A 26,283-nucleotide genomic window follows, 5' to 3' on the forward strand; every position below is an offset into this window, starting at 1 on the left:
CGTGAGCATTACTGATGTCATGTAGGGGTTTAGAATGGTTAGTTTGTGATCCCAAATCTAAACAAAGCCATCTGCTGGAGGACCATAACTCCAAAGAACCCAGTTCCACAGCTCCACAACCCAATGCTAATGCTATCTCATTTCATGATTTTCTAAAGTGATTCTAGACATTATGTCCACAGCGAGTACAGCTTAAAGGAGCTGACATCCCTGCTTTTAGCGGGAGTCTAAACAGTTTGGACATTAAATTTATTTAAGGTTTGTGAGGAATGTGTGATGATTTATGCATGCGGTTAGCACCATGCTAATTGGTGGGTAAGCTACTAAAACTACAGCACTAGACCAAACACCATCACGTCTAAACTCAATGACCACGTCTGACAAAATGGAGGATAAAACTGTTTATATTTGATGTTTTTTCATACTGTCAAAAGAGCGCTGTAATCCTTGAGTGAAAAAAAACCAAACACGCCAAACTGTCCCAGCATGCACCACACTGCCCTTTACCGAGATCTGTGTTTGTAGACCACATGACCATTTTGCCTTTTCTTTGGCGTCCAAATGGGAGAAGACTTGCTATCACACACACATTTTCTACATAAACATATACAGAAGAGTTGAGAAGTAAACATAAGCACCAAAAGAGATTAAAATGAAATACAAAACATGGAGACAGACAGAAACAGAAAAGCAAAGCATAGTAAAGCAGACGTATAACTGGAGCACAGTAATATAACAGAAAGAGTTATTGTGAAGTGGTTTTATTTAGTGACTGCCCACTTTATTAGAAACACTCCCTTTCTATTGACTTTCACAGGCCAAATATCTTTTTGTTTCTGCTGGTAGAATCTGGCCACTTTAATGGACAAAAACTACCTTGTACTTGTAGGAACTGGCCAGTTTATTATGAAAAGCCCCTTTAAATTTACCATTACTAGTCAATCAATCAAAAACACCCACCTGGTGCTTCTAGGAGACAGCCATGTTGTTAGAAACACTTACTTTTTTAATGGTGGAAGCACAAGATAGGTGTTTCAAATAAAGTGGCCATAGTATTAGGAGTACACAGTAAACTGTGTATGTTTGTGTGTGTGTATACTCACTCTGTAGTGGATGGAGAAGTGTGTAAAGACTGTGTGAGCTCTTGTATGTTGTGTTGTTGTAGTTTTGGTGAGGACGGCAGAAAGTCAGCCACCTCATCCAGCTCATCATGTGAGGACTGCAACTTTGAGCTCTTCTTCTTTCCAAATGCCTGCTTAAAGGAGCTCCGCAACTGAGGAAATACACATAAAATATTTGATTACTACTATTATAATAATAATACAACTATATTAGACATGTAAAATGCATTGTGTACTCTTTATGTTGGAATATGGAAACCTTCTAACTACTTGAACTCGTTCCAAATATTCTGAATGGTGCTCCCTGACTCCAGAGAACACAGTTCCACTGTTCTATAGCACAGTGTTGTGTTGTTTTAGACCCCTCTAGCCCATGCTTGGCATTAAGCATGACGGCCTTAGACTCACACTGGGCTATTCCAGAGTGTCACATTTCATTTCCAAAAACACCACAACTGTCAAAGTTCCACAGTGTTGGTTTTGGTGTTGTTTCTTTATATCAATATATGCATTTAATTACTCCTCCATGCCTTTCACTCTGATTACTACAGGCTGCTTAAAGAAACAACACTCTATATCACTTCAGTGGGAACACTGCTGTAGGTTGAATAAGACCTGAGGACCTATAAAAGTTGTGACATCACAAATATGCAAAAAAAAAAAAGAAAAAAGAAAAGAATGTTTTTTCATTCCCTTTTAGAAATGTTATCATATTTGTAATTGGCTACGCTCTTTGTTCATAAATAAAGATATGTTTCATTTTTAGATTTCACTTGCTGATTCATTTATTACTTATCAATCTAAGATATAGATATAAACATGGTCATTTGGGAGCGGTTTCATGCAAAAACATCTGTAAAAACACACAGGCCACAATATGAGGGTCATTCCCATGAGTTGAAGAAGCAAATTACTTTGTTGTCCCTGATCAGTTTATTCTCCATAGAGTGGGCCCCCTAGACTGGGTTGGCTATATGTAAAATAGGTTTAGTACAGAATCTCAGACACATCCAGGCCACTAGGAGTCAGAATAATGGTAAATTATAATAATGGTCTCTCTCTCTCTCTCTCCCTCTCTGTCTCTCTTCCACATTTTCTGTTTCTTTGTCTCTCTTGTTCTCTCTTCCTCTATATCCCTCTCTCTCTCTCTCCCTCTATATTATCCCCCCCCTCTCTCTCTCCCACATTTTCCCTTTCTTTGTCTCTCTTGTTCTCTCTCTCTCTCTTTCTCTCTCTCTCTCTCTCTCTCTCTCTCTCTCTCAGACACTATGAGGTCACAGAGGCTCAAATTAAGCAGATGAATAATTAATTAGTGCATAAATAATAAAGATGTGATTTGTATTCATGAGCTTCCATCTCGTCAGTGCTCCAGTGAGAAGTCAGAGAGAGAGAGAGATAAATGGAAAGAAATAATCACTCCATCCCTCAATCCGAATCAAAGCCTGTTTACATAACCCTCCCGTTACCTAACATGGACGCCAAAGACAAACAGCTGTTATTAAACCATGACACAAATAACAAAGAGAGGAATAAATTAGTACCCGCAACTTTACCTGTAGCACATGAGACCTTTAGATGGCAGTAGTGAGTTGTGTGTTTTTTTATGTTTGTAAACCACGCCTTTAGTGGGCAGCAGTGTGTGGTGTTTCTTTTGGTGCTTGTTAATGTCACATTTAAAGGGGAATATTGAGTATGTTTTTTTTTTATTTTCATGGTTGTAAACTGCTGTCTTTGCTAGCTCACTTGTAGCATGGCTATAGTATCATTCATATTTACACTTCTTAATAACTGCTTAATTCAGAGCAGTGACATTCACAAAAATAAACACAGAACAAAATGGGATCTGGTTGGAAACAGATTTGTTTACTACAGGAAGCATTAGCAGAGATCTTTAAACATCAAACTCATTTCTGTCACAGAAAAGTCCAGCTCAGACCCGGAATGCCTTTCATGGACAACCACTACAATCAAATATTTATCCAGTAACATTTTCATTCACCCACTTAAAAAAAAAATGAACAAACCGTTGATAAACAATGACCACACATTTGGGAACATGTCCACAGAAGATAAATCACCACAGAGGAGCAGAGGGGAGGATACTGGGTTATTTTGGACATTTCTAGGGTAAAAAAAAGAGCAAATCTGGGGGCAAACAGGGGCATAATATAAAGGACACATGCAGTCCATAATATGTCCCTTCATATAATTTCATCTATACATGCAGGACACATTCAGAGGGGTCATCATATTCACCTTGTGGCCTCTGTCCTTCCCCTGGCAGAGAGAGTGAGAGAGAAATAGAGTGAGAGAGAGAGAGAGAGAGAGAGAGAGAGAGAGGGAACCAAGCAAGAGAAAGAGAACCGGGAAGCAGATGGAGAGAGAGAGAGAGAGAGAGAGAGAGAGAGAGAGAGAGAGAGAGAGAGAGAGAGAGAGAGAGAGAGAGAGAGAGAGAGAGAGAGCAAGAAGGCCAAACAGCCAAAAGTGTGTGAAATCAGACACTAGGTGTAAAAAAAATCAGTTTTTCCTTAATCATCATCTTTATATCAGAAGTTTGGGGCTATGACTCTACCCTGTCCTTCTGTGTCTGCGGAACTACACTGGCTCTGTCACAAATAATCAAACAATGGATAAAAAAATTATTGACCTTAAAAAACACAGAAATATAAAGTGACAATTGGTAAACTAATTTAAATGCAACATTCATTCATTCATTTTAATCAAAAAACACTTGTTATAAGAAGATTCAAAAGATGGGTCCTAACAATCTGATAGCTCTCCAGTGTGTTTGCGCACTGGAAACCGGTCTAATGTGGTTACAAATCCCAGTCCGATATGCTAGGCTTTCTCCCCCCTGCTCATGGCAGAGAAAAAACATCTGGAGAACTCCAGAAGTTGAAAGGCACGAACAGTGCTGAGGCTATTGCTCTATCCCTGCTCCAAAGCTGGGTAATTACTGACTTATTTTTCTGTAGTTATTTATTAAGGTGGAACCTCAAACCTACCGTTCCACATTAAAAGGATGCAGTGCTTCTGAAGGTAAAACAAACCAGAGAGAACAGCACTTCCCCAAAATCGTCAACATTGCCTTTATCAGAAGCTCTGCCACAACAGTAGCGTTGTCTGTTTCTGACTCTTCAAACCATGTCTGTCTGGTGTAAAGAATGTGACTCAGAAATATTCCGTTTATTCAGACATGGTTTGACCTGATTTATGATCTACTGCTATAAGTTGGCAGTCCTTCAAAACACCGCAGTGTTTGGTGAACTGTCCACAGTGTGTGTATGTGTGTGTGTAGATGTCACCAGTTCCACCTGTTAGCTAAGACTCACTCAATCAGCCAGAATACCACCAGGCCTACTCCGAGAAACAAGTCAACTACCTCTGCTACTTTGTTCAAACTGCTGTTTACCCAACACCTCTGAACAGCTCAACACGCTTGGAGGAGAATGCTAACTCTCCACGTCTGCTATGTCAGTTATCAGACACCCAACCTGCCTAGCATTATGGGCTTCTACTGAGGGGAGAAGGGGGCCATCCTACTGACTCAGTGAAGCTGAAGCATCATCGGGGACTAAACAAGCGTGTGTTTTTGTGCTCAAGTCTCACCCAGCTCTTTTTCTTCTTCTTCTTGTCATCCGAGTCTTTGCTACTGCTGAGAGATGAGTGACTGGCCGCACTGTTAATACTGGACACACTCTCAGAGGACTGCTGCCGACGGATCCTCAGATCTAAAAATCACATACACACACAGACACACAGCTCGAAAGTCTGTCCAACTGAAACGATGCCTCTCTGCGCCTTAAATAAGTAAAATACAGTTGACGTTTACCTTTGTGTACATGATCTGGTCCATTAAGAGCCACCTGAATGGCAGTTTGAGCGTCAGTGTTCTGGGCTTTTAAAGCCTCAATAGTTTCCCTCAACTCCGCCAACTCAGACTCCTACACAGAGATGATGTGCTTTCTAAGTGTAAATGTGCAAACTCCTCTACAGGGAACATGTTTTTGAAAACTTTAGCACAATTCACACAGTGGTAAAAAACCTTTGCACAATATTTACCTTTTGCTCTGCTGTCATGGTGAGGCTCTGCAGACGACAAGTCATATTCCCTAAACTCTTCTCAAACGCTGCTACCAGGTGAGCCTACACACACACACACACACACACACACACACACACACACACATTGTATTGAGCAAACTATTGCTTCAAGGTCTTCATGAGTTAAAGCAAATCCTTGTGCTTCATTGCTCCTGTATTGCAGCTAAAGCTACACACACACACGCCGTTGGGAAAGATCCCAGGCTTTGAAGTGTGTGTGGAGTTTAAGTGAAACATAGTGGATTTCAAAGCCATTCAAATACGGAGGGAAACTTGAGAAAGATGAATATTCTCTAAACACTCTTGGATCTCAACAGTAGTACTGAGTCCCACACACACACACACACACACACACATGTTTACACAGTTCATAGTGTGCAACGGACTGCTAATTGCTTTACATTGACTGAGCACTAAGGACTAAGCACGCTTGCAGGAGAACACCCTTAATCCAGAGTGGAGTCTGATTGGATTGGAATTTTGGATCTGAACTCACATTGGCTGCTAGCTGGGAGGTCAGGGTTGCGACCTTTTCCTGAGAAGCGTCCAGTTCCCTTCGCAACTTTCTGATTTGCTGTAAACAGAGGGAAGGGTTTTGATTACTGACTAATGACTAGGCGTCTGAAGCCAATATAAACATGACTATATAAATGAATGAATTTATCAAAATTAATATGCAGCATATCAAAAAATAATAAAAATAACAATAACTGTAACATCTAAGAAGCTCCAATTAAACAGAATTAGAATCAAAGTCATTTTAAAAGTATCAAACTGCGATATTTATATTGCACATTTTAAATATCGCATTTAAATTTTTACCCACACACTGCAAACTGATACTGTCTTTAATCAAGCAGTTTTATATTTACAATCTGAAAATACACAGCATTTACACAATTTAAATATATTCTACATATAAATCAAAATTAAACTGCAAGAAAACCTCAAAATAATAAACAATATCAAACTACTGATTAAGTCAGTTGTATCTAATTACATCAAACATAAAAACAGAGAATATCATGGCTCTGGATGTAAGCAAAATAAAAACTGTACCGTAGTATTTCGGACTGTTTGCCCCTTGATTGAAAAGAAAAGAGTAAAATAAAACAATTAACTCTATGTTGCACTCTCAGGTGAAAACAGTTACAACGGCAGTTTTTAGGAAATTCATTACAAATAAAATGAATTAAACAAACACTTGTTAATCAAAGACTTAACATTTAGAAATGAGATTAACACCGCTTGATATTTTCATAACAATTAACAGTTAAACAAAACAGAGTTAAGTAAGGGTTAATACCATGTGTCCAGGCGCTTGTTAGTAATGTAAGTGACAAAGTGAATAACTCATTTCAAACAATGCAACATAGAGTTAAACTGTTTTCTGCATCTGTGGGACAAACTCAGGTAAACACAGGCCAAATAACCAAAGTCGTGTTGCTTCTCTTGGCATTAATTATATTTACTTTGGTGTAAAGCAAACCACTGTTTGAGCTTGAACTGAGTTAGTGTTAATAACACAAACACACCGATTAAAAAACGAAAATACGTCTTAAAATGGGCCGTACCTCAGAGTGGGCCTTCTCCTCCGTCTGGGTGGAAAAAGAAAAGAGTTAAAATAAATAAAACACACGGCAATGTCCAAAAAATCTAAGACCACCCTTAAATTGATATAACTTCTAGTCAAAACTATCATCAAATACATATTCTTCATTATTTTCAGCATCATGGAAAATCAGGAGATTCCAAAATATTTTTCTATTCAAAACCCACCACATTCCAGGAGTATTTACATCACTCAGATTGTTCCACTAAGACCCAACACAGAGATTTGGACACAAAAACCACAATTCTTTAAGCCAGAATACATGTATTGATTAGAAGCAACATTTCACACAGTTCCATCACCAGTTTAAATGAAGCCATTACACCCGTTAGTGCCTCACTGATAATCTACAAATGAACAGTTAGAATAATAACCGTTTAATAACAAGTAAAACAGACAGATGTTTACATTGAGAATTCATGGCTTAATTCACTCTTTACCTTTCCCAGAAAAGACAACACCTGTAAATAAGAGAGTTTGGATGTTTTTAAGATTGAGCATTTTTTAAGTCAGAAGTTTGTGTTAAAAATGTTAGTAAACTTCAGACTTACTTTAACATAACCCTGAATTTCAGCTTCACCCCCCTATTCATTTACTACTGTGCAACATGCATGGAGGGGCACATAAACTCACACTAAGTGATAAATACTGTCTTATAGGGTGGCATCACCAGAAATCAATATTTTATTAAACCAAATATGAGATAATTAAACATATATTTACATATATATAGAAAATATAAGTGTATAAGACATTGAAAAACAACACCCAATAGAATTAATTCATTATCAGCCCTGCTGTACCATCTAAGGTGGAAAAGTGGAACTAAGTGACATTTGTTGAAGTATTATGTGTTTGTTTTTCTTTATCCATTTTTAAATTTTAAACATTAAAGTTTGATACCACTGGGAAAATAATGAACTGAACAACAGTGGACACCCCATTTATAAATCAAGTTTAGGTGCCATTATCTGTTGTTGTTCATTCATTTTTAAAAATGATTTCTTTCCTGTTCCTTACTCTTCTGCTGTGTACAGTATGTATATATGCATGGATGTATTTCATTATGGAATATATGTAAACTTATATTCTGTTTTTTTAGAAAAAACAAACAGATTACAACAAAAAGAATGACACTTACTGCAGAGTATAAGGATGAGGTGCTGGAAACCAGAGACAAAGATGATCCATGAACTACAAAAAGAAAAAAAAACAATAAATGGCATAATTTAAATATTTAATTCCAATCCTTTAGTATGAATTTTTGAAAAAATGTAAAATTGTCCTGAATTAAAAGAAAAAAAAAATCCTATTGTTATTGCATTTGATGCTGCAAAGGCATCCAACCTTCAAAAATCAAACCTTGGTTCTAAATCGCTGTTGCGCCTTTAAGTTTAGAGTTCATAGGTCCCTCTCCTTTTAAAGGCTAAGCACCAGCTATATGAAAGTGTCATACAAATAAATACAGTGGAATTTGAGTTCCTACCTTGTGTTTATTGATAGTCAGAAAACATGTTATTTCTTACTAATTCAAGGAATAAGGTTTAAAAGACCATTGGCCCCCCCCCCAACGGTGTTCAGAAACTCTAATAGGCGTCTTGCCTGTGACGTAGATGGTGGACAACAACTCTAGAATTGCACTTAATTTAATGCAAAATGACGAAAAGGTGTGTTGTTTTTGGCTGCAATCATTCAATGTACAGTGGGACATCTGTGCACAAATGGCCCAAACATCCTAAATATCCAGAAAATTGACTAAATTTGTCAACTTTAAACGGGCACTTTGGAAAGGACCATCCGCTCACTCCGTTATCTGTAGCTCATTTCACTAGCGCTTTTCCAACAATATGGGCATGTAAGGACACCAACGAAAGGTGTTCAAGAGCCTCTGTAACATGGAGGTAAACAGGGTAAGGACACTCACTTCGCCTGTTTTAGTTGGTGTTAGTTAACGTTAGCTTGACTCGCTAAACTCGGTGGCTCAGATTATACTCGGCTACGTAGCTGCATTACGGAGGTTTATAGTGTCGGAATATCATCAGAATCTGAAGAACCAGCACTAGAAAATTCGCATTCCAAGTCAGTCATAACGGTGTTTTACCGCGGCGTTGTTCAGCTGTTGTCCACCAGTGACGTCACACGGTTGAGTTCAAGAATTTCCGTAGTGAGCTCGGGTTTTTCCGTTAATTTAATAAAATTGTCAGTTTTAAAGCAAATTAAGCTTCTATTTTCATTTTAATTCATACTTATATATGTCAGTAACTAAAATAATGTTCATTAAGTGGTGCTTAGCCTTTAAAGAGACAGGAGTCTTATACGAGTAAAAACCGCTGCCCCGAGACCTGCCGCTTTAAACACACCTTCATCTGTGCTGTCCCTGAAGGACCCGGATCGGCTGATTGCACGTGGACGCTCTTCCAGAGAGGTGGCACTTCCTCCCAGAGCTCGAGCTTCAGAGAACAGCTCAAAGTGTTCCTGCTCGGGAATACTGTTAGAGCGGCTCATGCTGCTGCCCAGTGGGAACACCGTTCCACTGCTGGGGCTCACTGTAGCACACACACACACAAATACATACAATTTAGTGACCTTTTATAAAATGATGCAGTAATATTAGAACATCAGTGACGTTTGTAGATGGAACTGTCATCATAAAGTTGTTCTTATAAAGCTGTAATAGTGATTTGTTAATGAACATACATAGGTTGGAATAGTGATATTTTCCTGCGTTACTGCCTGCTGATCCAGGAGGCGACAGAGGGCTCCCTGTGTCCTGCAGCCCTCCAGTGGAGTGAGAGCGTAACCACTCCTTCCCTTCATCATGAGATGCCTGTCTGGATGAGAGAGGGTGTCTGAAAAAGACAGAGAAATAAAATTAGTGTTAAAACGTATTTCAATGTTACATTCGCACATGATACATGTGATATATTCATTTTGGTTCACATTAATGGTGAAATAGTTTTATCCAGTTGATAGAAGGCACCAGCTGCACCATTTGTTATTATTGTAAACTGGAATAATAATGTAATAATTGTATGTTACACTTATGTAACACCTTTCACATGCTCAAGGACGCTTCAAGATGCTGCTGAAGAAGTTATCAAGAAGTTTCAAGTTATAGGAGGAAAACCTCTTTAAACTTAGAATTTGGTTTGAAAGGCGATATGCTGCTTTGATTTCCACTTCCTCTCTAACCTCAGATTTAACGGCTTTACTGAGAGTCTGAACGTTATAAAGGGCTTCCACTCAGGCAGGAAATTAACACTGCCACATAAAAGGCCTTTAAATGTATAAGGAAAGTGTTAGGGACTGCACCACAAACAGCAAATTAGCACTTTCACAAAAGTACAGCCTTCAATGGGCTTTTTAAATCTGGGCAAACAAGGGGAGGAATTACTTCTTTCTAAAAACACAGCCTTAAATATCCCAATATAACACTCATATATATGACTATATATGTCTTTCTCTCCGCTTTAGGATCAGTCTGAATACTGCAGGATGGATTCTTCATGGTGGACAATGTATGATCAAATAGAGGACACTGGGTATTGTAAAGCACTCAACATTGAAATAATATTAATTCAATAAACTAATCTCACTTTTAAAGGTTATGTTTAAGCAATTTATATATGAACAATCACTATTTACTACACAAATGTTTTCTCATGCACATACTCACATATACACACTCTGCACAGGTACAATTTCAAAGTTATTAGTTAAAGAAAAACATCAAAGCGCAGTAATTATATTAGTACCTTAATCCCTTTTTGGGCAGAGTGTTTCTGTCAAGGGTCATGCTGTTAAAGCAGAGAGAACACAACACACAACACACGTTAATCAAAACTTACACTGAAAAATGTGCACTCAAATCCCACAATATCCTACTGGCCCCTCTATTAGCCACTTCATTAGAGACCCTCACTCTCTAGACACTTTATTAGAGACACCCCACTCACTGACCACTGTATTAGAGACACCCCACTCACTGACGACTGTATTAGAGACACCCCACTCACTGACGACTGTATTAGAGACACCCCACTCACTGACCACTGTATTAGAGACACCCCACTCACTGACCATTGTATTAGAGACACCCCACTCACTGACCACTGTATTAGAGACACCCCACTCACTGACCATTGTATTAGAGACACCCCACTCACTGACCACTGTATTAGAGACACCCCACTCACTGACGACTGTATTAGAGACACCCCACTCACTGACGACTGTATTAGAGACACCCCACTCACTGACCACTGTTTTAGAGACACCCCACTCACTGACCACTGTATTAGAGACACCCCACTCACTGACCATTGTATTAGAGACACCCCACTCACTGACCATTGTATTAGAGACACCCCACTCACTGACCACTGTATTAGAGACACCCCACTCACTGACCATTGTATTAGAGACACCCCACTCACTGACCACTGTATTAGAGACACCCCACTCACTGACCATTGTATTAGAGACACCCCACTCACTGACCATTGTATTAGAGACACCCCACTCACTGACCATTGTATTAGAGACACCCCACTCACTGACCACTGTATTAGAGACACCCCACTCACTGACGACTGTATTAGAGACACCCCACTCACTGACGACTGTATTAGAGACACCCCACTCACTGACGACTGTATTAGAGACACCCCACTTAAAGACCACTGTATTATAGACACCCCACTCACTGACCACTGTATTAGAGACACCCCACTCACTGACCATTGTATTAGAGACACCCCACTCACTGACCACTGTATTAGAGACACCCCACTCACTGACCACTGTATTAGAGACACCCCACTCACTGACCACTGTATTAGAGACCCCCCACTAACTGACCACTGTATTAGAGACACCCCACTCACTGACCACTGTATTAGAGACACCCCACTCACTGACCACTGTATTAGAGACACCCCACTCACTGACCACTGTATTAGAGACCCCCCACTAACTGACCACTGTATTAGAGACACCCCACTCACTGACCACTGTATTAGAGACCCCCCACTCACTGACCACTGTATTAGAGACCCCCCACTCACTGACCACTGTATTAGAGACACCCCACTCACTGACCACTGTATTAGAGACACCCCACTCACTGACCACTGTATTAGAGACACCCCACTCACTGACGACTGTATTAGAGACACCCCACTCACTGACCACTGTATTAGAGACACCCCACTAAACTTACCACTGTATTAGAGCCACCCCACTCACTGACGACTGTATTAGAGACACCCCACTCACTGACCACTGTATTAGAGACACCCCACTCACTGACCATTGTATTAGAGACACCCACTCACTGACCACTGTATTGTAGACACCCCACTCACTGACCACTGTATTAGAGACACCCCACTCACTGACCATTGTATTAGAGACCCCCCACTCACTGACCACTGTATTAGAGACACCCCACTCACTGACCATTGTATTAGAGACACCCCACTCACTGACCATTGTATTAGAGACACCCCACTCACTGACCATTGTATTAGAGACACCCCACTCACTGACCACTGTATTGTAGACACCCCACTCACTGACCACTGTATTAGAGACACCCCACTCACTGACCATTGTATTAGAGACCCCCCACTCACTGACCACTGTATTAGAGACACCCCACTAAACTTACCACTGTATTAGAGCCACCCCACTAACTGACCACTGTATTATAGACACCCCACTAACTGACCACTGTATTAGAGACACCCCACTCACTGACCACTGTATTAGAGACACCCCACTCACTGACCACTGTATTAGAGACACCCAACTCACTGACCACTGTATTAGAGACACCCCACTCACTGACCACTGTATTAGAGACACCCCACTAACTGACCATTGTATTAGAGACACCCCACTAACTGACCACTGTATTAGAGACACCCCACTCACTGACCACTGTATTAGAGACACCCCACTCACTGACCACTGTATTAGAGACACCCCACTTACTGACCACTGTATTAGAGACACCCCTCTTACTGACCACTGTATTAGAGACACCCCTCTTACTGACCACTGTATTAGAGACACCCCACTCACTGACCACTGTATTAGAGACACCCCACTTAAAGACCACTGTATTAGAGACACCCCTCTCACTGACCACTCTATTAGAGACCCTAATCCACTGGTCTATTCATTACAGACACTCACTCACTGACCACTTCATTAGAGACCCACCCACAGGCCATTTCACAGCACACACCCACCATGCAGTGTGCTTGGCGAAAACTCACCCTTCAGACAGCGTGGACTTAACGCTGCCGGTGCGGGTTATTTTGGGCGTGTGGTGATGGTGGTGTGTGGGTAAAGGCAAGTCGATGGACTCTGAGCTGGTGTGGAGGCTGGTGAGGCTCTGGCAGCTGAGGGTCTCTTTACTTCCGGCCGAGGAGCTGCTGAGGGCTGAGGGCCAGGGCCGGGCGTTTGAAGGCGAGTCAATCCCGGGATCAGGTGTGCGACCTCCACTTGAAGGAGAGTCCAGGCTCGGCTGACGAACGATTCCCAAAACCGATGGACATTTCCCAGAGTCTGGCGTCCCGGGAGAACTCGGCTTACTGCTCGCCTTACTGCCGAACAACCTGAGAGACATATGAGGGATAAATAAAGTGCATACAATTTAAACTGGACTGTGGAGCAGAGGAACTGTGTTCTCTGGAATGATGCTGCATTTAAATCCTGATTAAGGAGAAGGAAATGAGTTTCTGAATCAGAACTAAATATCTATCAAAAACACCTGCCTTCACTACTGTTTATGTGGCTGAATCAAATCCTCCCAGCATCTTGTGGAGGCCCTATCCAGAAGGACAAAGAGAGTCAAAGCCTGATTAACACCCTTCATTTTAGAAGAAGAGTTAGAAAAGCAAGTGTCCAGGCTTTGGCGTCAGCTCTGTCGCTAAAACTAGCAAGTAAGTGATGTATTTCACAATCTACATAACGCTGATTTACGCCAGTAGACACAGACTGGGCTATTTATGATAAATTAGTACATTCCATGTGAAACTGCATGTTTCAACAGACACCAGTTCCCACAGGAACGTCTGAATATAAACACATGCTTAAAATGAGTAAAACTAATGAGACACGGCCCAAAAGAGAAGAAAACACTCTTTCTGTCAGCTTCAATCTCACATACCAAACACACACACACACACACACATATTTGTTTTCATGTAGTTTTGGGGCTTTTATACAGATTTAAGCCTAAACCTAGTCCTAACCCTAACATTAAAAACTCCAGCCTTTACTGAAACTTTAATCGGGTTTCAAATATAAATGTAATGATTTACATGGTAGGAACCAGCTTGTGTCCCCAAAAGAAGGAAAGTCCCCACAATGTAAATGTGTGAACAGGTATTGGTCCTCACAATTTGGAACATCATTTTTATAGAATGTGATACATTCCTGGCACGCACACACACACACACACACACCTGAGCAGAATTATAATGACTTACATTTACACACAGTAACCACCAGGGGGCAAGACTAACCCAGTATTATATTAATATTTTGTAGAGTGCAAGAGAAGCAGGAGGAAGTGAGAGGAAAGATGAGAGCAGGGAGAATGAGAGAGAGAGAGAGAGAGAGAGAGAGATGATGTGACAGCCATAATAAACTCTTCTATCCATCATTTTTTCACTGGTCAAGAGGTCGAAACACTCCATGAGTCAACTCTCTCTCTCTCTCTCTCTCTCTCTCTCTCTCTCTCTCTCCCAATCTTGTCTTCACACCATCAGAGGGCAGTGTAGAGCCTGAGTTGGTTTAATCTCCTTATTTGTTTGGTCTAGTGATTGAAACAGAAACACTACTGCAGCTGTCTAAAGGTTAGCGGAAGCAGACAGTCATATTCTTTATAAATGTGAAGTTACACTGGCACCTAGATGTGTCAGGAATTCTGTTTTAAACCTGTTAAAAATGGCCATCTTCCAGATGGGGAACCCAGTATATGGACCATAAATTGGCACATTCATGTCATAAAATACCTAACCATTATAAATAATAACTTCATAAATACTGTTTGCTAACTTCTTGCTCCTTTAACACATCTCTCACTGTCTTTATTACTGACATCTCAGCATGACTCTCACCTGCGAAAAGTGGGAGAAGCAATGTCCGGGTACTTTGTGCCTGGCTGCCTCAGGCCTGTGGAGGTTGGGCTGGATTTTGGGGAAGTGGACTGTGCTGGCCCCTCCTGGTCAGACACTGCCACTTTCTCTTTGTCTGTCTGGTTCACTGTGACGGGACTTGAGCGTCCAGATCCAACTTTGCTTCCGTCGCGTTCCCTTCTCTTTGATCCTCCTGAAACCCCACCCCCTTGTGCTGCTGAGGTTCCGCCCACAGCACCTCCCCCTGTCCCACCCCCAACCGTGCTCCCACCTGCGGACTTCCCACTGACGTTGGAGTCAATACTGCTGGAGCTTGAGCGATAGCCACTACGTCCAACCCCCGCTACGCTGCTGGACGATTTGGCTGGACGGGGAAGTGACCTATATTGCAGTGTGACTTTTGACGCTCCAACACCCAACAGAACGGCATCGTCTTGAGGCTGGCACTCTTCCAAACTGGTTTTTCTCCCAGGCCCGCCCTTCCCCAGGCCCACAGATTTCGGCATCTTTCCCAAAGTAGCCGAGCCGCTAGAAAGCGTAGCTCCACTTGCTGTGACTAGTGTCCCGGAAGGACCCGGAATCTTTTTAAAACCGAAAGATCCTGAGGCTGGAGGGCGTGCGATTCCAGATGGAGGCTTTTTTCCCTCGTCGCCGCTGCTCTTCCCTGCATCTGAGGGTGAGCGTTGGATGCTGGGAGATTTACATGGAGATTTACCTTTCTCTGAAGCTTTAGCATCATCTGTTTTACCTTAAAAACAACAACAGATGTCTGTTATAACAGAGAAGCAATGCTGGAACCATGTATTACTGTTTTAGCATGTTTGCTACGGTTAGTGAGTTCTTATTAATGTCATATTAATACACCCCCCCCCACACACACATCCTCCAAAGATATTAGCAACCAGCTGGAATAGCACAGCAACAAGCTAACAAGAATCTAGCAATGATCAATATATCAAAATAAGCCTTGGAATCTAGCAACATTTGAGTAACCACACTGCAACACGTTAGGAACCCACTCACAACGAACAAACAATGCCCTAACAACTAGCTGAGGTAACAAAGCAAACCCATAGCAAAACAAGAATAGCCACCTGAGGTAACACAGCAATAGCCTAACTTCACCTAGCAACCACCTGGGATAACATACTACCCCCTACAAATCATCTGGGATGCCAAAGCTGCAGCTTACCTGATGGAGGAGTTTTGATGGAGGTACTGGTGCTGTTTTTACTCCTGGGGGCGGTGATGCTAGCTTGAGCGCTCATGCCCCTCCGCCACGAGCCTGTGTTTGTTGCAGAGGTGTGTGTCATGGAAGTGAGTGTTGAGGATGAGAGTGTGGTGGATGCGTGTGTCGAGGGGGTGTGGGACACCCCCTTCTGCCCCCCATCCTCCCCCTGAGCTGAGGAAGAGGAGGACGAAGGTTTCCATCGGGAAGAAGAGTCCATGGTCTCCAGCTCTTCGTTAACTTTCTTCAGCTCCTCAGCTCCAGTCCAACTGCTGCCATTCTGGTCACGGTCAGAACGCCGGTCTTTATGGGACTGTAACACACACACACACACACACACACAGAGAGAGAGAATTAGAAATAGTGGTGCAGTAGTGAGTAAGTATCTGACATTTGTCTTTGGCTAGTGAAAGAAATTTGACCAGCTGTGTGTGTGTGTGTGTGTGTGTGTGTGTGTGTGTGTGTGTGTGTGTGTGTGTGTGTGTGTGTGTGTACCTGTGCTCCTTTACTCTTTTTGTTTGAGGTGGATGAATACGTTGAAGTGTTCAGGTCATCAGTGCTGATATTGTCCAGATTATCACTCAGTCCACTACTGACTGAACTACTGTCATCCCAGCTACAAAGAGAGAGAGAGAGAGAGAGAGAGAGAGAGAGAGAGCGAGCGAGAGAGAAAGAGAGAAGACAGAGAGAAGAGAGAGAGAGAGAGTGAGAAAGAAAGAGAGAGAGAGAGAAATTAACACAGTATAACCCTATTATACTCATAACTTTTCATTAGCAATAATGTCTTTGAGCTGGCATGAACTGACAACATTAGCTGAAAAAGGATATATCTGTATAAATAAAAAAACAATAAATGTATACAACAGCAGTAAGAAAAGAAGATAAATGAATGAATGAATGAAAACGCTGTGGCAGTTATTGACATGGTGCTCACAACAACCCGCAGAACTAGACTCAAAGCCTGAAAAACTACACTCATTACATCTGGTCTGAGCCATGTCATTTAAAGACAACATCAACGATTTTAGAGAAAAAAACTCCCCCTTGTGTTTGTTTTCATTCTGAAGCTCTGGCTCTTTTAAAGTGGTACAGTGTGTTTGAAATAGAACCAGTGGGGGATTGATTCATTCGTATCTTGAGCTGGTTAGATTTGTAGCACAGTGTGTATTTACTTTCAGAGTCAGTTCCATCTTAAATAACATCGGAAACAGCGAATATAAGTCAATATTACCCACACATGCAGCAGAAATAGAACAAACTGCTCAAACCTTTTCAGGCTTTTTAACATTCTGAGGCCATCCAAAGGACTGCAATTCCTCGTGTCTCAGCCACAGAAGAGAGAATGTTTTGAACGTTTGAGCCATTTTTGACACAGGCCTTCAGTTTCTTTTTTATTTACCAAGCCTCAATTCTGGAGCTTTTTCCAACGTGCAGACAGACTGGAGAGATAGCAGATGGTGAGGAAACATTCTCTGAATTTTTAAAAATAAGTGAATTTGATTAAAGTCGTGAACATCACCTTTAACTCTCTAAAAATGAAACTTTGTTTTTTAACAAATTAAATTAAGTCCAAAATATTTTAACGATTGTTTTATAAAATCTTTTGAGTAAAGTTTTACTGTATTGTTTCAAGTGATTTATATACTTTTATAATTCTATACTTTTTAATAACAGAATTAAAAATACAACCCTGATAATCCCTCGTGGAGACATTTCTACTCATTAAAACCAAAAATAATTCTAATTCCACTTGTTAAAAATAGAGGGACTGCATTAAACTCCTTCAGTTTCCAGCTTCTTCTGGTTCCTCTGCACTATTCATCACTCGGAGGTTTAATCAGAGCCTTTCTCTCAGTTTAATTCCTGGTTAATGGGCTATTGATTCAGTAGAGCATCTACTTCCACCAAACCATTTCTCTCCATTAGCTGCTGGACCCTGAACTAAAGTGTGTTCCAAGAGTTTGAATTTTGCATGTCATCCAGTCAGTTCATTTAATTTGACCTTTATAAGCTCCACCCACAAATGTGTCCACAGCTACTGTTGCTAGGTTGGACAAGCATCACAGAGCATAATCCCATTTATGAATCCGTAAGTATAAGTAACGCATTAAATGAAACCTGTACAAATGTATATTTATTCATTTCTGACCCTGTGTTTTTTGACTGAAACAACCCTTAACTGTTAATTCATTCATTATCTGTAACCCTTATCCCATTCAGGGGCGCCAGTCCTTCACAGGGCAACACAGACACACACAGACAAATTCACTCACACACTCACACCTACGGACACTTTTTCTTATATTATTTTAATTTTATTATTCATATATATGTAATTATTATTCTTTGTATTTTTATTTATTTATTATTATTATTATTATTATTTTATAATCAGACACTGCAGTTTCATATCAGGAGCTGCTTACACTTTCGGACTATTACTAATGACTACAAACCAAGTGAACTTTCACATTTCTGTAGGATTATCCCCAGCAAAATTGAATTCCACAGTAATTTGCCTGTTATCAGTAAACACACAACACCAGCGACGGGGACCTGAAAAATTTGGTCCATGCCATTACATTCCATAAGATTTTATCAAGCTTAATTACATATTATGTTCCACTTTAAATTCATGCCTCTGTGTGTGTGTGTGCAGCTACAGGTTCTATTTCTAAACCGTAGCCAGAAACCAATTTTTTTTATAAAAGGCTAGTTTCCTGAACAGAGACTAATACCCAGTTCTGGATTAGGTTCTAATACAATGTACAATAATAATAAAGGAATCACTGCAAATGCAGTATATCACAACACTTTTATGAAACATCTAGAAAATGCAAGAGATAATGTTCAGTAAAAACTGAATAAGGTCCCATCAATATAAAATGGTATTTGTACCAATATCCTTAGTGAAATGATGATGATGATGATTACACTAAAAGAGACTTTACTTATAAAGCCTGCAACAATTCTTTGTTATGAATTCTCAGCTTGTCTCAGCTCATATCCATTAGTCTCTGCTCATTTTTACTAGTTTCAGCTCGTCTCAGACTCTCTTTGCTCGTATCGGCTTGATCCGTTTGAGCATTTATTATTTTTCTGAATCATTTCAGTCTTCTCTTCTGTGATCTCCTCAGATCCTGCCTCTAGTCCCATGGTGCTCGGTTACTTGGCCAACATCTTTGCCAGTCAGCAGTATCTCAGTTCAGGTGGGAGTAGAGTCAGCGGGACTTATTTTGGTTTCGTTTGTTGGCAGCAGCCTCTTCTTTTGGGTCACCTTGAAATGAAATGTCTTCTCATAGTTCCCTAGAAGTGCATTACCACTCCTGAGAGATAGGGGGAGCATTGAAGCCTCAGAGACTCAGTTCCTATCTGAAAGTCTCTTGGATTCAAGGAAGGAGCCCTATGTATACACAAGTATGTATAGTGCAAGCTTATTCTTTTATTTTGTTAATGATATTTAAATTCTACATACATGAAAATACCAAATTGTCCAACAAATATCACTGTTTTCCAACAAACTCCATCATTCTCCAACAAACACTGTAATCATTCTCCAACAAACACCATCATCCTTCGCCAACAAAAACACCATCATCATTCTAGAACAAACACCAACAGACACCATCATAATTCTCCAACAATCACATAATTCGTCAACAAACACCATCATCTTTCTCTAACAAACACCATCATCATTCTCCAACAAACACCATATTTTTTCTCTAAAAAACACCATCATCATTCTCCAACAAACACCATCATCATTCTACAACAAACACCAATAAACACTATCATCCTTCTCCTACAAACACCATCATCATTCTCCAACAAAAGCACCATCATTCTAGAACAAACACCATCGTAATTCTCCAACAAACATGTCATAAGTTGTCAACAAACACCGTCATCTTTCTCTAACAAACACCACCATCATTCTCCAACAAACACTATCATTCTCCAACACACACTGTAATCATTCTCCAACAAACACATTATCATTCTCCAACAAACACCATCATCATTCTAGAACACCAAAAACACCATCATAATTCTCCAACAATCACATCTTTCGTCAAAAAACACCATCATCATTCTCCAACAAAACCCATCATCATTCTCCAACAAACACTGTCATCATTCTCCAACAAACACCATCATCATTCTCCAACAAAAGCACCATCATCATTCTCCAACAAAAACACCAACAAACACCATAATCCTTCTCTAACACACACCAACAAACACTGTCTCCAAAAAGAATCACATTCCAACAAACACCACCATAATTCTCCAACAAACACCATCACCATTCTCCAACAAACACCAACAAACAGTCTCCAAAAAGCACCATATTCCAACAAACACATCATTCTCCAACAAACACCATCACCATTCTTCAACAAACACCAACAAACACTATCATCATTCTCCAACAAACACATCATCATTCTCCAACAAACACCAACAAACACATCATCATTATTCCTCAGCAAATACCATTGTTCTCCAACAATGCAACAAATATTATTTCTGTAACACCATTGGGTATAAAGAAGCTGGATGTCATTAACGGTCCTTAGAGTGTATGAATAATAAATGCAGTGTTTTTTTAGTCTGAAGGCTGAGATGTGTTCAGGGAAATTTCTCCATCACTGTGTCTTGGAGAGTGATGTGTCTGTCAGATACCAGGTCCCTGAGAATCTCTCTCTCTCTCTCTCTCTCAATATATGAAAACTCCAGGTCTGTACTATACACTGTGACCAAATATTCCTGCCCACCTGCTCATGTGTTTCATGTGTTATTTTCATTTAAACTTAGTGAATGTTGCTCACATTATTTTTGTGTTTATTCAGAAAGAAGCGCTATTTCCCAAAGCGTGAGGAAGAGCTCCTTATGCACTTGACTTTTGCTGCGTTCAAATTTGTTTTTTTATTTTAATCTCATCTCCTGTGAGCCGTGCTCTAATGCTCTCATGCAATATTCAGCAGTGGGAACAGAACCGCAGAAATAACAGAAATAGTGACATCCGCTAGTTACAGTGATGAGAATGTTAGAGTTCTGAACGTCTAAAAACATCAGTAATGTGATGCTGAAATAACTATTGGGACACATCAATATTTTGGAGGAAACTATGACACAATTCTGCTCCAAAACATCCCAAAGCAACAGCTCCACTTCTGCATTATAAGAGTTTACAGAAACTGATTCCCATTCTAGCAACATATTATTTATAGAGCGCTGGTGTTGTCATCATAACAATGATATGCTGTCTGTACTAATAAACACCTTCAATCTCCAAACACCACCTTCAAATATCATCTCTGTCCTCCAAATACATTTACACCAAACACCACCATTCTCCAACAAACACAGCTGATCTCCAACAAATACTAAATACAATCATTCTCCAATAAATACTTTACAAAACACCATTATTCTCCAACAAACAAACAAACCATCACCCCCTCCAACAAACACCATTTTTTCCAAAAAATATTCTACCACACACAATAACTCCCCAACTAAAAGAGTACCACTCCTCCACTTCCCAAAAACGCTGTTTGTAAAGCATTTGTAAAAACCACTCTTTAAATTAAAATAAAAAAATGAATTTAATATTCCAATAAACACCATCATTCTCCGACAAAAACAAACACCAATATTCTCCAAAATACACCATTATTCTCCAAAATACACCGCCATTCTCCAAAAAACAACAAAAAAACTCCAAAATACACCATCATTTGCAACAAACATCAATATTCTCCAGAATACACAATCTTTCACCAACAAACAACAAAAAACGGAGATGAAATATTATCCGCATTGTGATGTGGCTATGTACAGTAGGATAGCAGTAAAAACACCACTCCATAAATTATCATATTCCAACACATGGAGATCATCATCTATATTTTCAAAACCCTTTATTGCACTGCAATTTCAAAGCAACATTGCCCTGGATGTTTTAATCATATATTATTTATGTAAAGTTAAAGGCGTAAAGCACAGGGCTGTAGAAAAGTGGACCTGTTCTCGAATGTGATGGAGCTCCATACACTACCTCAGGACGAAGCAGTAACAGAAAATGAATGAATGAATAGTGCTGATTGTGTTCCAGAATTAATCATCCAATATTATTACCTAACCTCAGTAAGGTTTATGTGGCTGTATGCTATCAAATCTAAACAGCAGTGTTCCAAAAATTTAGTTCAAAGCCTTTTACAGAAGAGGAGAGAGAGAGCCGTGAAGAGGAACACACTCCTGATGAATGCCCTTCATTTCAGAGGGAGTGCAGAACAGTGTCTGTGTAGTCTTTACAGGGTTAAATATTTGTCATGTACATTTTTTCCAGAGAAAGAAGAAACTCCTGGCATGTAGCAGAGGATTAGAACGTGTTCTTTGTCAGCACTGACACCAACACAAACAGGCGCTAATTAGCTGCCACTTCAATCTGTCCACAGCATAATCCAGTCTAAAATAATCCATACAAATCATAACTCTCACAATTCTCAGAATTCACTTATGAACACAAGCGATATTTCAGCTGGAAATATGTTCTAGGCCAAGAGTTTTTTTATAGTAAAAATGCCTTTTAGAAGTAAAAACAAAAAACACCTGAGGAGCGTTAATAAACAATAGATTTAAGGGTGGAGTCAGACTCACCTGAGATTCCCTGATGCCTTTTATCTATAGTTTTCTACTGGTTCCTATTGTTTTGTATTGGCTTCAAAGGAGAAAAGAAAGAAAGAAAGAAAGAAAGAAAGAAAGAAAGAAAGGACTGAAAAAAGACAAGTGCAGCCCACCTGCAAAACCGCTCTGAGACAGAGATAAAGGAGACCGAGAGCTGGAGAACACTCCTCCCCCTCCTTTTGCTCTTATTCCTTCATTCTTTCTCTCATCTGTCCATCCATCCAGCCCTTTACACCCACTGACCTCCCTAGAGCTCGTCACATAACACCTCGACTAATCAGGGCGCAGCTGGAGACGGCAACGTCCAATCAGAGTCCAGTCAGAGTCAGGAAGCACAGGGAAGTATATTTAGATAAACTTATACATTCTTAATGCAAAGTGCTTCTCGACTACATTGATGTTTTAAAGGGCCCCTATTCAGAACTGGAAAAGGCACAGTTACACATAGGATTTCATGTCTTTATTCACTTTTAGAAAACGTGAAATCATACGGTACGCTCCGGAGCCAAGAGTCTGCCACAGGGGTAAAAGCCCCTCCACGTTGGAGTGTGGAACAGTGGAACAGTGACAAGAGCTTGAACCAATACCCTTGATACGTGTTCTCACTAATGTTTATGAGGTTGAACACCATCAAATCCTCACAGTAATTTCACAATATCTAGTGTAAAGCTTTCCCAGAAGAGTATGCAGTTGCACACGTGGAACAAGCTCCTGTTAATACCTGTGATGACTGAGTAGGTGTCCACACATGTTTGAAAATGAATATAGTGAAAATGAATATAACGCAAAGTTAAATGCATATTTCAGCTTGTCATTTTCTATCACGTTTAGCCCCAGCGACAAACCGAGAGTCGTGATTTTAAATGAAGCGTCAGCACTGAAGAATGGACCCCACGTGTCCTTGGAGAGAATCTGTCTAAAACTGAAAGAGCGGTGACCTTCTAGAGGAAAATAAATGGCAAGAACTTTCTCCCTCTCTTTCTTTACTTCTTCCTCTCACTCTCCATCCCTCCGTCTATCCTTCTCCACTCTCTCTCTGTCCTTCTCCCTCTCTGTTCTCTCACTCTCCATCCCTTCCCCTATCCTTCTCCACCCTCTCTCTGTCCTTCTCCCTCTCTGTTCTCTCACTCTCCATCCCTTCCTCTATCCTTCTCCACCCTCTCTCTGTCCTTCTCCCTCTCTGTTCTCTCAATCTCCATCCCTTCCTCTATCCTTCTCCACCCTCTCTCTGTCCTTCTCCCTCTCTGTTCTCTCACTCTCCATCCCTTCCCCTATCCTTCTCCACCCTCTCTCTGTCCTTCTCCCTCTCTGTTCTCTCAATCTCCATCTTGAACACACTCTCTCCCTCTCTGTCTCCGATGTATATAGAGTGTGTCAGGGTTTATTTGTTGCAGTGCAGAGACTCAACACTCGGCTGGTGTTCAGTCACAAATTCAGTATCAAACCAGTTCCTGTTTCATCATTGCGTTGTAAAAAAATGATAACTAAAGATATGAATGATCTCAAATGTTGCCGGTGTGTCTTTGAGATTGCTGAAATATCATTTGATTAGGAGTCATTAGGAGGATGAGGCTGCCCAAGAAGGCACAGTCAGATGTGCTCTCAGTGGGAGGGTGGAACAGCCCTCCATCCCGCTTCATCACAAGCACAATGCTAGCCAGTGTGAGCATCTGTTCGGTGGCAGAACAGAGCTGGACAGATCAACCTGATATCATGGCTGAAACGTACCTATGCTACTAAAAGACCACACCAGCTAAAACGTACATTAACTATGTTTAACTTGATATGCGCCCCCTAGCCTCTAAGGCTGCTTGCTGAACCAAAGCATTCAAGTAGAAGATTATTTAACTTTTTTTTAGTGGAAAAATGTGTAGGGCGGCACGGTGGTGCAGCAGATAGTGTCGCAGTCACACAGCTCCAGGGACCTGGAGGTTGTGGGTTCGATTCCCGCTGCGGGTGACTGTCTGTGAGGAGTTGCGCACAATGATTCCAGCTAGGCTCTGGACCCACCGCGACCCTGAATTGGGTAAGCGGTTACTGATAATGAATGAATGACTATAGATATATATATAGGCTAGGGGGCGCATATCAAGTTAAATGTACGTTTTAGCTGGTGTGGTCTTTTAGTAGCATAGGTACGTTTCAGCCATGATATCAGGTTGGGACAGATCTTAGCATTCTCCTCCAAATGTGTTGAGTTTTCCAGTTGCGTTGTGTTAGGAGCAGCTCAAAAAGAATCGAGAGTTGATCAAAATAATCAAAATAATGAAGCAATTTTACAGAGAGTAACCCCCACTTCTTAATCACACTCACGAAGATTCAAACTATATTTGTCCCTGAGGCGATAACAACACTGAAGTCCCCCAGGAGCTGGAGCCAGGTCTTAGTCACAGAACTGTGAGAAAGTTCACTTATATATTTATAAATACCACCAGAAGGAGAAGGAAAAGGAGGAGGGAGATATGCTTTTCTCACCACAATCTGAAAATACCCTGTGTGTGGGATGAGTGTTACATCAGCTTCATTACTGCTGCTTTACTGCAACTTTAAACTAAGAGAAACAATTTCTGGACAGTCTGTTTGTCCAGTGTCTCTTTAGAAGAGAAAGGTGTAGCTTTAGTGAGGTCTGGTCCTGATGCTGTGATGATTTGATGTGGATCACAAACACCAATCGTAGGTAAAGGACTGAGGTCTGTCAGGGAAAACAGGGCTCTGTACCCCTCTGGTGGACTGGTGCCGTTGAGAATGGTGTGTCTGCATACAGTAAATGGTCCATTCCTGTTGTTCTGGTTCTGAAATTAGGCTACATCCTTAAAAACAGTGAGTGTTACATAACAGCAGCCAAACAAAGCCAGGAAATCTCTCCACAATACAGGAAAGAGCAGTCAACTCTCTCTAACTCTCTCTCTCTCTCTCTCTCTCTCTCTCTCTCTCTCTCTCTCTCTCTCTCTCTCTCTCTCTCTCCTGATCTGGTATGCATTATGCAGCAGCTGTAAATGATGTCAAATAGATTTTTAATGACATATCTGATTTCTTATTGGCTGAATATTGATACAGAACTCTGAACAATAAAACAAGCCGTCTGCGGGTAGTCTTTATCTATAAATACTTCTATCATTAAACATACATCAACCTCAGCGAGGATGACTCTGAGGGGCCAAGAGACATTAATAAATTACATCTCGCGCAGAGAGAGAGAGAGAGAGAGAGAGAGAGAGAGGCCAAAAGAGGCTTTGTTTAAGTGCCCAGTTCTCAGCAGTCTGACCCTTTGAGGTGTTGCACACAGATGGTGCCCATGTGCACACACACACATACACACACACACACTTTGTTGTGTTGGAAGATTAGCTGTGGATCACAGACACTACT

The 26,283-nt window shown here is 40.8% G+C and overlaps 1 protein-coding gene across 1 annotated transcript in view; it reads right to left on the reverse strand.

Moving 5' to 3' along the window:
• nav3 (neuron navigator 3) overlaps positions 1-26,283 on the reverse strand; it is a 79,134-nt gene that overhangs the window by 16,020 nt on the left and 36,831 nt on the right. The window contains 17 exon segments of the mRNA XM_066668879.1: positions 1,104-1,273; positions 3,378-3,398; positions 4,731-4,852; positions 4,954-5,065; positions 5,184-5,267; positions 5,722-5,799; positions 6,285-6,308; positions 6,800-6,823; positions 7,278-7,298; positions 7,979-8,031; positions 9,198-9,383; positions 9,535-9,686; positions 10,593-10,634; positions 13,122-13,463; positions 14,973-15,738; positions 16,183-16,531; positions 16,714-16,834. Coding sequence (XP_066524976.1) covers positions 1,104-1,273; positions 3,378-3,398; positions 4,731-4,852; positions 4,954-5,065; positions 5,184-5,267; positions 5,722-5,799; positions 6,285-6,308; positions 6,800-6,823; positions 7,278-7,298; positions 7,979-8,031; positions 9,198-9,383; positions 9,535-9,686; positions 10,593-10,634; positions 13,122-13,463; positions 14,973-15,738; positions 16,183-16,531; positions 16,714-16,834 — 2,667 coding nt within the window.

This window comes from Hoplias malabaricus, chromosome 4 (genome assembly GCF_029633855.1).
Source record: "Hoplias malabaricus isolate fHopMal1 chromosome 4, fHopMal1.hap1, whole genome shotgun sequence".
NCBI classification, from domain to species: Eukaryota; Metazoa; Chordata; class Actinopteri; order Characiformes; family Erythrinidae; genus Hoplias; species Hoplias malabaricus.